Source organism: Mobula birostris, chromosome 28, assembly GCF_030028105.1.
Source record: "Mobula birostris isolate sMobBir1 chromosome 28, sMobBir1.hap1, whole genome shotgun sequence".
Lineage (NCBI taxonomy): Eukaryota > Metazoa > Chordata > Chondrichthyes > Myliobatiformes > Myliobatidae > Mobula > Mobula birostris.
In genome coordinates this window covers 10,488,435-10,501,819 of record NC_092397.1, presented here as the reverse complement: position 1 = coordinate 10,501,819, position 13,385 = coordinate 10,488,435, and the positions used below count along the sequence as shown (strand labels likewise).

The following is a 13,385-nucleotide window of genomic DNA, read 5'->3' as shown; positions in this document are numbered from 1 at the left end:
TGGGTTGCTGGGCACCGCGACTCTAAGGGCCAAAAGGGTCTATTAGATTAGGTTAGACTAGATTATGAGGACACGCAGTCCTCTTTTATTGTCATTTAGTAATGCATGCATTAAGAAATGATACAATGTTCCTCCAGTGTGATATCACAGAAACACAGGACAGACCAAGACTGAAAAACTGACAAAAACCACATAATTATAACATAGTTACAACAGTGCAACAATACTGTAACTTGATGAAGAACAGGCCACGGTAAAAAAAAGTTCAAAGTCTCTCGAAAGTCCCATCATCTCATGCAGACGGGAGAAGGAAGAAAACTCTCTTCCTGCCATGAGCTACCAGTGCCGCAAACTTGCCAATGCAGCACCCTGGAAGCACCCGACCACAGTCCGACTCCGAGTCCGTCCGAAAACTTCGAGCCTCTGACACCGAGCACTGAGCACCATCTCTGCCAAGCGCTTCAACCCCAGCCCTGGCCGCCAGCAACAGGAAAAGCCAAGGATTTGGGGCCTTCCCTCTGGAGATTCTCGATCACACAGTAGCAGGGGCAGCGAACCGGGCATTTCAGAAGTTTCTCCAGATGTTCCTCCGTGCTTCTCACGTCTCTCTCCATCAAATCAGAATTGTGCACGGCCCCATTTAACAAATACGATATCATTTCATCGGAGAGGCCGCGTGCGCTGTGTCACACTGCCATCTTCTTCTCCCGCCAATTCTGCTGTGTGTCTCAATAAATAAATAACTCAGAAGGTCAGACAGCTTCTATGTAAAGGAATAAGGAGGCGGCGCTTTGGGTCAAGACCTTTCATCAGGTCTAGAAAGGAATGGGGAATGAGCCAGAAGGAATCCTTTGCAGTCCTGATCAAGGGTCCTAGCCCAAACATCTGCTCGTTATTCTTCTCCGTAGATGTACTCCTCCTGCATTTTGTGTGCATTGTTCAGTTCGATAGATTACACAAGTGCCTCAGCTTCAGAATTTGATAAGTCCTCATCATCTTATTTGTACTTCTCAATGGATGGAACTTCGGTAGCCATGGTAACATGTATTGTCCATTCAAACTGGTCTCTCAGCTAAGCGACCACAGCCCTTTAGAATCAGAATCAGATTAAATATCCCCGGCGTAGGTCGAGAAATTTACTGGTTTTGCGGCAGCAGTACAATGCAATACATGATAATTGAGGGGGAAAAGACTGAATTACATTAAAGATATATACGTATATCAATAGTTAAATTAAGTAGTGCAAAAACAGAGTGAGGTAGTGTTCATGGGTTCGATGTCCATTCAGAAATCTGACGGCAGAGGGGAAGAAGCTGTTCCTGAATCATTGACTGTGTGCCTTCAGGCTTCTGCACCTCCTTCCTGATGGTAGCGATGAAAAGAGGGCATGTCCTGGGTGATGGGGGTCCATTAATGATGGATGCTAACTTTTGGAGGTATCGCTCCTTGAAGATGTCCTGGATGCTACGGAGGCTGGTGCCCATGATGGAGCTGACTGAGTTTACAACTCTCTGCAGCTTACTTTGATCCTGTGCATTAACCCCCCTCCCACCCATACCGGAGGGTCAGGATACTCTCCGCAGTACATCTGGAGAAATTTTTGAGTGTTTTAGGTGACACTCCAAATCTCCTCAAACTCCTAATGGAATATAGCCACTGCCTTGCCTTCTTTGTAGCTGCGTTGATATATTGGGTCCAGGTGAGATCATCAGTGATATTATTGCTCATTCTTTCCGCTTCTGATCCTTCTAAGAGGACTGGTGTGTGCTCCCTCATCTTAACCTTCCAGAAATTTTCGATCGGTTCTTTGGTTTAACTGACGTTGAGTGCCAGGTTCTTACCGCGACACCCCTCAACTAGCTGATATATCTCGCTCCTGTACACCCTCTCGTCACCCTCTGAGATTCTGCCAGCAACAGCTGTGTCATCAGCAAGTTTATATTAAGAGTCAAAAAAGTTGCCATGAGTCTGTAAATAAACTCGACAGAACACAACAGAAAGGCTGCAGAGCTGGAAATCTGGAGCAACACATACAAAACGCTGAAGGAACTCAGCAGGCCGGGCAGCATCTATGGAGGGAAATGTACAGTCTACGGAGGGAAATGTACAGTCTACGTTTTGGGCCATCAGGACTGGAATGGACGAGAGCAGAAGGCTAATTAAGAGTGTGGGGCGAGGGGTAAAGAGAACGAGCTGGCACGTGATAGGTGAATTCAGGTGAAGAAGTGGGAATGATGTGAAGAGCTGGGAGCTGATAGGTCAAAGGGGCAGAGACCTGAAGAGGAAGGAATTTGACTGGAGAGGACAGTAGATAACAGAATAAAAGGAAGGAGGTGGGGAACCAGAGAAGATGATGTGCGGGGGCTGGGGGTGTGGGGAATAAGCAAGGGTAAAGAGGCCAGTGGGTTAGGGGAAAACAGCAGGGCGGTAGTGAGAGGGATGTTTTTACTGGAGGTTAGAGGAATTGATGTTGATGCCATCTGGTTGGAGTCTGCCAAGACAGAATGTGAGATGTTCCTCTTCCACTTTGCGTCCGGCCTCGGTGTGGCTGTAGATAGAACTGGATGGGACAGGCTGCTTCCTTCCTGAAAAGTTGCTATCAAACATGGTTAGTTGTGAGACAGTGGGTTCTGATTAATTGAGCCATCAGTTAAGCGGGGCAGCTTCTTATTTGGGACAACACTTCAAGAACAAAAACAAATCTAAAAAATAGCTGGGATTCCCTTCATTTATTTGGGACACTATGCCACTTAATTGGGTCAGGACACTGTTACCAAACAGATTCAACCAGTGTCAGTCGCGTGCACGTTGTGTGGCCGTTCGACACTACACTGCACTTAGAGAGAACAGTTTTTAAATAGCATCAGTTGCATGTGTTTGTGTTCAAAAAGCAATGATTTTTGTCACTGATGGCTGGCAAGAAAAAAGGAGTAAGACAATTCAGAACTGTTTTGCTCACTGCGGTTTCAAGCATTCAGGCTTGGAGATGCCAGTAGCACCAGAGAGTGAGAATGAAATGATTTCACTACATCGAAAGTTAGGAACTACAAAGAGTTTGAAAGTATTAACAGTCATCTTGAATGTTTGTGGTCCCCACCGGACACTCAGCTCTCACCTGTGTCTCCAAGTTGCTGTCTGCATGTGACATATACCAATTCTCACAGAGGGATCAGAAATGGAGAGAGTGAACCGCTTGAAGTTCAAGATCTCTGAGGATCTAACCTGGTCCCAACATAGCAATATATTATAAAGAAGGCAAGACAGCGGCTATACTTTATTAGGAGTTTGAAGCGCTTTGGCATGTCAACAAATATACTCAAAAACTTGTATAGTTGTACTATGGAGAGCATTCTGACAGGCTGCATCACTGTCTGGTACGGAGGGGCTACTGCACAGGACCGAAAGAAGCTGCAGAAGGTTTTAAATCTAGTCAGCTCCATCTTGGGTACTAGCCTGCAAAACACCCAGGACATCTTCAGGGAGCAGTGTCTCAGAAAGGCAGCGTCCATTATTAAGGACCTCCAGCACCCAGGGCATGCCCTTTTCTCACTGTTACCATCAGGGAAGAGGTACAGAAGCCTGAAGCCACACACTCAGCGATTCAGGAACAGCTTCTTCCCCTCTGCCATCCAATTCCTAAATGGACATTGAAGCTTTGAACACTACCTCACTTTTTTAAAATATACAGTATTTCTGTTTTTGCAAGTTATTTTTTTAAATCTATTCAATAAACGTAACTGATTTCTTGTTTATTATTATTTTTATTTTATTTATTATTTTATTTTTCTTTGCCAGATTATGTATTGCATTGAACTGCTGCTGCTAAATTAACAAATTTCATGTCACATGCCAGTGATAATAAAGCTGATTCTGATTTTGACAGCGGCCACAACCCAGTACACTGCTCTGATGGGCAGGTGAGGGTAGCTGGCGGGCCTCATCCCCGAGTGAGATAGGACCATTGCCTGTCCTAGCATGTGAAGTCAGCTCCGGCAGACTGGCAGGATGAGATCTACGGTGAGATCCAACTCGCAGGAAGGTGGTTCTGCAACGCCGTGGAGAGCGAAGGGCATGGCAAGGCACAGTAGCCGTGGTTATCCACCACAACCAAGGAAGACCCCAGTTGTGACAAGTACTCATACCACTGGACCTGGACTTCCAAGGTCGAGGGAGTTGAACTGCCCCATTGCAACGGCTCTCCCACTTTAAAAACTCACACACAGGTTTCCTGTCATCGTCGGACAAACCAGTGGTATTGGTAGTGTTCTAATTTATCCTGTATTACATTTAAATGTATAATTTGTTACTCAATTAAATGGTAGTTTTTCATTTTTATAACTTTTGAACTATGTCCATGAAACTTCAGCTCATTGGGGCAGCTACTTCATCGGGCCAAAATATCCTGGCCCCAGTGTATCCCAGTTAACATATGTTCTCCATAGCTCACTCAACCTATTCTCATAAGGAATGCTCCCCAATCCAGGCAACATCCTTGTAGATTTCCTCTGCACCCTTTCTATCGTTTCCACATCCTTCCTGTAGTGAGGTGACCAGAACTGAGCGCAGTACTCCAAGTGGGGCCTGACCAGTGTTCTATATAGCCGCAACATTACCTCTCGGCTCTTAAACTCAATCCCACGGTTGATGAAGGCCAATGCACTGTATGCCTTCTTAACCACAGAGTCAACCTGCGTATCAGTTTTGAGTGTCCTATGGACTCGGACCCCAAGATCCCTCTGATCCTCCACACAGCCAAGAGTCTTACCATTAATTCTGCCATCATGTTTGACCTACCAAAATGAACTCCCTCACACTTATCTGGGTTGAACTCCATCTGCTACTTCTCAGCCCAGTTCTGCATCCTATCGGTGTCCCGCTGCAACCTCTGACAGACCTCCACACTATCCACAACACCCCCAACCGCAAGATATAGGAGCAGAATTAGGCCATCTGGCCTATCGAGTCTGCACCGCCATTTCATCATGGCTGATCCATTTTCCATCTCAGCCCCAATCTGCTGCCTTCTCCCCGTATCCCTTCATGCCTTCAAGAATCTGTCAATGTCTGCCTTAAATATGCAGTGCCTATAAAAAGTATTCACCCCCTTTGGAAGTTTTCATGTTTTATTGTTTTACAACATTGAATCACAGTGGATTGAATTTGGCTTTTTTTGCCACTGATCGATTGAAAGTGACTCCTTCATGTCAAAGTGAAAACAGATCTCTACAAAGTGATCTAAATGAATTACAAATATAAAATACAAAATAATTGACTGTATTGCTATTCACCCCTTTTAATATGACACACCAAATCATCGCTGCTGCAGCCAATTGGTTTTAGAAGTCACATAATTTGTTAAATGGAGATCGCCTGTGTGCAATCAAGGTGTTTCAATTGATTGTAGTAAAAATACACCGGTATCTGAAAGGTCCAACAGTTGGCAAAAACTACACCATGAAGACAAAAGAACTCTCCAAGCAACTCTGTAAACAGGTTATTGAAAAGCACAAGTCAGGAGATAGATACAAGAAAATTTCCAAGTCGCTGAATATCCCTTGGAGGACAGTTAGGTCAATCATCAAGAAATGGAAAGAATATGGCACAGCTGTAAATCTGCCCCGAGCAGGCCGTCCTCAAAAACTGAGTGACTGTGTAAGAAGGGGACTAGTAAGGGAGGCCACCAAGAGACCTATGACAACTCTGGAGGAGTTACAAGCTTCAGTGGCTGAGATGGGAGAGACTGTGCACTTTCAACTGTTGCCCAGGTGCTTCACCAGACGCAGCTTTATGGGAGAGTAGCAAAGAGAAAGGCACTGTTGGAAAAAAAAACTCACATGAAATCTCGGCTAGAGTTTGCCAGAAGGCATGTGGGAGACTCTGGAGCCAGCTGGAAGAAGGTTCTATGGTCCGATGAAACCAAAATTGAGCTTTTTGGCCATCAGACTAAATGCTATGTTTGGCATGAGCCAAACACCACACATTATCAAAAACATATCATCCCTACCATGAAGTATGGTGGTGACTACATCATGCTGTGGAATGCTTCAATACAGCAGGATCTGGAGGGCTTTTAAAGGTAGAGGGTAAAAATGAATGCAGGAGAATCCTGGAGGAAAGCCTGATGCAGTCTGCAGGAGAACCGTGACTTGGGAAATTTGTTTCCCAGCAAGACAATGAGCCTAAGCAGAAAGCCAAAGCTACACAGGAATGGTTTAAAACAGCAAAGTTAATGTCCTGGAGTGGTCAGAATCCAGACCCCAATCCAATTGAAAATTTGTGGCTGTACTTGAAAAGGGCTGTTCACTCTCGATCCTCATGCCATCTGACGGAGCTTGAGCAGTTTTGTAAAGAAGAATGGGGAAAAATTGCCGTGTCCAGATATGCAAAGCTGATAGAGACCCATCCACACAGACTCAAGGCTGTAATTGCTGCAAAAGGTGCATCTACTAAATACTGACTTGAAGGGGGTGAGTAATTATGCAATCAATTATTTTGTATTTAATAATTGTAATAAATTTAGACCAATTTGTAGAAATTTTGTTTCCACTTTGACAGAAGAGTTTTTTCTGTTGATCAGTGTCATAAAAGCTAAAATTCAATCCATTGTGATTCAATGGTGTAAAACAATAAAACATGAAAACTTCTGGTGGGAGAGGGGGAGGTGACCTCTTTTTATAGGCACTGTACATAAAGACTTGGCCTCCACAGCTGCCAATGGCAATGAATTTCACAGATTCACACTTGCTGGCTAAAGAAATTCCTCCTCACCTCTGCTCTAAATGGGTGTCCCTCTATTCTGAGGCTGTGTCCTCTGGTCTTAGACTCCCACCATAGGAAACATCCTCGCCACATCCATTCTATCAGGCTTTTCACCATTCGATATGTTTCAATGAGGTCACCCTTAATTCTCCTGAATTCTAGTGAATACAGGCCCAGAGCCATGAAATGCTCTTCATTTGACGGGCCATTTAATCTTGGAATTATTTTCATAAATCTCCTTTGAATCCTCTCCAGTTTCAGCAAATCCTTTCTAAGATAAGGGGCCCAAACCTGCTCAGAATACTCCAAGTGAAGCTTCTCCAGTGCTTTATAAAGTTTCAACATCACGTTCTTGCTTTTACATTCTAGTCCTCTTGAAATGAATGCTTGCATTGCATTTGCCTTCCTCACCACAGACTCGACCTGCAAATTAACATTGAGGGAATCCTGCATATGGACTCCCAAGTCCTTTCACACCTAAGTTTTATTTTGTATTTTGTCTCCATTTAGAAAAAATAGTCAACCCTTTCATCTCTTCTACCAACGTTCATGACCATACACTTCCCAACATTGTATTCCACCTGCCATTTTCTTTGGCCATTCTTCTGATCTGTCTAAATCCTTCTGTAGCCTCTCGACTTCCTCAAAACTACTTGCCCCTCCACCAATCTCGTATCATCTGCAAACTTTTCAATGAAGCCATCAATCCCATCATCTGAATCATTGACATATAATGTAAAAAGAATCGGTCTGACTCAGACCCTTGTGAAACACCATTGATCTCTGGCAGCCAGCTCTATGTCTCCTTCCAATCAACTGGGCATGCTTAATCCATGCTATATGGATTATCCATGGATAAGTTGCTTTAGCCATGCTACTATCTCTCCTGTAATAGCAGGGGCTTGTAGCCTCATGTGTGGCACCTTGTCAAAGGCCTTCTGAAAATCCAAGTACACAACATCAACAGATGCTCCTTTCTCTATACTGCCCATTACTTCTTCAAACAATTCCAACAGATTTGTCAGGCAAGATTTTCCCTTGAGGAAACCTTGCTGACTCCAGCCTATTTTATCATGTGCCTCTAAGTAGCCTGAGACCTCATCCTTATCCTTGTAAGCAGAACAAGTGCTACACATGCCCTTACACTTCCTCCCTTACCACCATTCAGGGTCCCAGATAGTCCTTCCAGGTGAGGCAACACTTCACCTGTGAGTGGGCTGGGGTGATATACTGCCGGTGCTCCCGATGTGGCCTTCTATATATTGGCGAGACCCAACGCAGACTGGGAAATCGTTTCGCAGACTGGGAGATCATTACGCTCTGTCCGCCAGAGAAAGCAGGATCTCCCAGTGGCCACACATTTTAATTCCACGTCCCATTCCCATTCTGACATGTCTATCCACGGCCTCCTCTACTGTAAAGATGAAGCCACACTCAGGTTGGAGGAACAACACCTTATATTCTGTCTGGGTAGCCTCCAACCTGATGGTATGATCATTGCCTTCTCAAACTTCCGCTAATGCTCCACCTCCCCCTCATACCCCATCCTTTAATTATTTATATACACACATTCTTTCTCTCACTCTCCTTTTTCTCCCTCTGTCCCTCTCATTATACCCCTTGCCCATCCTCTGGGTTTTCCCCCCCCTCTCCCTTTTCTTTCTCCCTGGGCCTCCTGTCTCATGATCCTCTCATATCCCTTTTGCCAATCACCTGTCCAGCTCTTGGCTCCATCCCTCCCCCTCCCGTCTTCTCCTATCATTTTGGATCTCCCCCTCCCCCTCCCACTTTCAAATCTCTTACTAGCTCTTCTTTCAGTTAGTCCTGACGAAGGGTCTCGGCCCGAAACGTCGACTGTACCTCTTCCTAGAGATGCTGCCTGGCCTGCTGCATTCACCAGCAACTTTGATGCATGTTGCTTGAATTTCCAGCATCTGCAGAATTCCTCGTGTTTGCTTAATAGTCAATCCCTTCTTGAAGAGTGGAGCGACATTTGCAATTTTCCAATCTCCTGGAAAATGCTGGAGCAACTCAGAAGGTCAGGCAGCACCCAAGGAAGTGAGTTGGCATTTCATGATGCGACCCTTCTTCAGGACTGAGATGGAAGACGCCAGAATAAAAAGATGGAGGAAGGGGAAGGAGGACAAACTGGAAGGTGGGTGGTTAGGAAAGGTCAAGGGGCTGGAGAGGGAGGAATCTGACAGGAGAGTAGAGTGGACAAAAGGAGAAAGTGAGGAGAAGGGAGCCCAGATGGAAATGATAGGCAGGTGAGAAGAGGTAAGAGGTCATTGTGGGGAATAGAAGGAGTAGGAGGTGGGGAGTGAAATTTTTTTTACTTGAAGGAGAGATGGATGTTCATGCCTTCAGATTGGAGGGTACCCAGACGGAATGTAAGGTGTTGCTCCTCCACCCTGAGGGTGGCCTCACTTTTGCATAGGAGGAAGCCATGGACCGGCATGCAGGAAAGGGAATGGGAATTAAAATGTCTGGTCACCGAGAAGTTCCACTCTTGGCGGATGGAGGGAAGTAACACAAACACAAGAAAATCTGCAGATGCTGGAAATCCAGAGCAACACACACAAAACCGCTGGAGGAACTCTGCAGGCCAGGCAGCATCTATGGTAAAGAGTAATCAGTTGACGTTTCGGGCCGAGACTCTTCATCAAGACGAGCCTGCTAGTTCTTCAGTGTGTTGGGTTTGAATATTAATGTGTATCTTTGTCCTCTTGGTGGCGCTGTAAGCCATACATCTGGAAAGCAGATGGCTCCTCCAATAATCTGTGCAAGACAAGCATTTTAATCATTCCTGCTGAGGTTTAACTTCAGATTGCAACAACAGACAACAGGACTATTTGTCTGAACTGAGAACAGACAATGTTTCATGCTGCCTTTCAGAATTAATTGTAGAATCAATTTTATCACCCTGTTCTATCAAGATTAAAGCTCCCTCCATTAAGAAGGGCCTGCGAGAGCTGCTTTCATATTGTAGAATACACATTTGGTTTTATCTTCAGTCGCTGATATCAGAGTAGATTATTCCCTCAGTAGCAGCAGAACAGATGGATTCTGCACAACAGAAAGGATGATTTATTCCAGTTGGGGACCGCAAAATGGCTTCTATTGCAGAACGCGGTGTTTGCTTTTAATAGTTTGCTGTGTAAAGGGGATGCTATCTATCAGCAAACGTTTAGTGAGATTTGCTCCCTTGTCGTCACCACAAGCTCTGTTCCCAAACAAGTCTTTTCCCTCCCTCTCAGTTTGTTCGAGACAAGGTTGCTCAGAATCACGATCAAGAGAAACTCTGCAGAGGCTGGAAACCCCAAGCAACACACACAGTGCTGGAGAAACTCAACAGGCCAGGCGGAATCTGTGGAAAAGAGTGAACAGTTGACGTTTTGGGCCGAGATCCATGCTGCATTTGATCCTGGAAAGAACTTTAGACAACATACCCGCTCCATCACCAAGACGGCCTCATGAGATACTGCCCAACTCCAACCTAGTCAGTCTGTCAGCTGGGGCTACAGCAGGAGATCCACCATAGTCCTCTCCAAGCCTTGGCTGAATCCTACCTGCCCTTAATGGGCCTGGCAGAGTAGCAACCACATTTTCCCACTCCACCTTACTAGCAGCCTCCACGAGGACCACAACCTTGTCGTAGGGTTTGGAGGCTTGCATGCCTCAGTGACCTGGAGAGCTGGAGTCAGGGCTTTATGTTTTGGATCGTGGTAGGGTCACCCAGGCCAGACAGGTCAAAGGGTCAGACAAGAGTGGTCTGCCGGTCCTCCAGGTTCGGAGGTTCAGCTCAGGGCTTAACAACCCTGACTGTCAAACAAAACTGTTACAGAAACAGCAATGAAGAATCCTTCTACATCTCATTGTGACAGTATTCCTGAGCCTCCACCTGGGACTTGCATGACTGACAGTGAAATCTGAGGGGGAGCGACTGACATGATGAAAGAAGCCCTGGACACTGCCCAAGATGGAGGACCTTCGCTGCTGCCCAAAATGCCAACGACGTAACAGGCATGAGTATATAGAATATATGACTAGCAACACACACAAAATGCTGGTGGAACGCAGCAGGCCAGACAGCATACATAGGAAGAAGCACAGTCGACGTTTCAGGCCGAGACTCTTCATCAGGACTAACTGAAAGAAGAGATTTGAAAGTGGGAGGGGGAGATCCAAAATGATAGAAGACAGGAGGGGGTCTCTCCCTCCCCCTCCCACTTACTATCTCTTCTTTCAGTTAGCCTGACGAAGGGTCTCGGCCTGAAACGTCGACCGTGCTTCTTCCTATGGATGCCGTCTGGCCTGCTGCATTCCACCAGGATTTTGTGTGTGTTGCTTGAATTTCCAGCATCTGCGGATTTCCTCGTGCTTGCGTTAGAATATCTGACTGCCAGCTCTCATCTCAAAACTAGCTGCTTCCCAGTGTTGCTCAGAGAAGGCTTGACAACGAAAACCTGTTGGGCAGGCCTCCAGCAAGCTTTATTGAAAGCGACTGTGATCACCTGCTGGCTATCTAATTGGAACCAACACAAAACATCGGACTAATTACGTTTTGTATTTACCTCCTTCATTGGGGGCATTAATTTGTCTGCAATAGATTAACAGATATTCCTTGCAAAAATGGATATTTTCATATATCTGTCAAACATTTGGAAGCAGATGGTACGTAGAACTTAATTTCAATAGTTTTTGTATAGCATGCTTGCAAGGGAAAGCCTTCTGATGCATGAAACAATCAAAATTGGGCACTGGGAATGAAGGTTTTATTTATTGAAACCTCACATGTGAAAGTATTCTCCACCATAATCCAAGCAACACAAATTAAAACCCAAAAATTACTGCAGTATCTTTGAAAGAATATGAGGATATATTCAAGATTCAGAGTATATCATGAAGTAGATCATGAACACGGCGCAGCACACCACATAAACCAACCTTCCGTCCGTGGACTCACTTTACACCGCACGCTGTCGGAGCAGTGCTGCCAGGATAATCAAGGACACGACCCACCCAGCCAACACACTTTTCATCCCTCTTCCCTCCGGGAGAAGGCTCAGGAGCTTGAAGACTCGTACGGCCAGATTTGGGAACAGCTTCTTTCCAACTGTGATAAGACTGCTGAACGGATCCTGACCCGGATCTGGGCCGTACCCTCCAAATATCCGGACCTGCCTCTCAGTTTTTTTGTGCAACCTTACTTTCCATTTTTCTATTTTCTATTTATGATTTATAATTTAATTTTTTAATATTTACTAATTTTTAATATTTTTAATATTTAATATTTGTAATCCAGGGAGCGTAAAGCGCAGAATCAAATATCACTGTGATGATTGTATGTTCTAGTATCAATAGTTTGGCGACAATAAAGTATAAAGTATATTTATCATCTAAGTCAATCTTTTTGCAGTGTAAACTTCCAGTCAAGGTGTCACTGTTTTTACTACAGGAGGAGGGGTGGGAATTTGATGCTATTGTCACTGTTTTTTTCTGCAGAGTAGAGGATGGGGGACTTTGGGGTCTCTGAGTTTTGTTTCTTTTGTGTGGTGGTGGGGGGAGAGGAGTTGATGTGTTTTCTTTCATCAACTCCCATGGTCTTTCTGTATTTCCTGGCTATCTGGAGAAGACAAATATCAGAGTTGTACAGAATATGCATACTTTGACAATAACCTTTGACCCAGAAGTATACTACCCTAAGATTCATCTTCCCTCAGCCAGCCATGAAACAAATCCGTTCAAAGAAAAATGTCAACCCTCCCCCCACACGCAAAAAAAAAAACAAATTGTGCAAACAGCAAAAAACAAGCAAGAAACACAGAATGTGGAACAGAAAATCTAAGAGTCTGGGCATATTCAGTGCAGCTCAGTTCAGTTCAATCTAGCAGAAAATGTTGGAGGAGTTCAGCCAGTCAGGCAGCATCTATGGAGAGAAATTAACAGCCGACGTTTCAGGCTGAAACCCTTCATCCCTCTCCACAGATGCTGCCTGACCTGCTGAGTTCCTCCAGTATTTTGTGTGTGTTAGTTACTCAGGAATTCCAGCATCTGCAGAATCTCCTGTATTTTTATCTGATCTGGACTTGTGCCCAGCTTTAATTAATAATGCAGGCGGCTTTAAAAGGGTAGGGATAACCTATCATTTAGTATAGTGAGGGTGCAGGAGAGTTCTAGAAACTCAAAGCACCAGAAGTCGTGCCTCAAAGTGCCACTATACCTCCACATCCAAGCAGAGTATTTACTTGTATCTAGCTGCTGGAGACCAAGGGAACAGGTCTAGAGATAAGCATTGCAGCTGCAATCTCTGTAGGAAATGATGAATAATATATTTATTTTCCTTTCCATTTCCAGGTGTCTTCTTCCGAAAGGTAAGATTGGTGACTCCCAATGGATCCGTTTCTCACCACAGCTATCCATGTCACTTAGGGTACCAGAGTGTCAATTGTGAGTATGTGCTTACTGAAGGAGAAAGGATGGGAACCCATATGTCTTGAAAAGAATTCTCAAATCATGGGCACTAGTCTCCGTCATATCCAGGACACCTTTAAGGAGCAGATGCCTCAAAAAGGCAGCGTCCGCCATTAAGGACCCCCATCACCCAGGACATGCCCTCTTCTCAT

The 13,385-nt window shown here is 45.0% G+C and overlaps 1 protein-coding gene across 1 annotated transcript in view; it reads left to right on the top strand.

Annotated features, from left to right (window-relative positions):
* The window catches only part of LOC140188827 (acylphosphatase-2-like), a 74,428-nt gene that overhangs the window by 11,079 nt on the left and 49,964 nt on the right, over positions 1-13,385 (top strand). Inside the window, exon 2 of the mRNA XM_072245478.1 lies at positions 13,117-13,133. Coding sequence (XP_072101579.1) covers positions 13,117-13,133 — 17 coding nt within the window. The remainder of the gene's footprint in view (positions 1-13,116; positions 13,134-13,385) is intronic.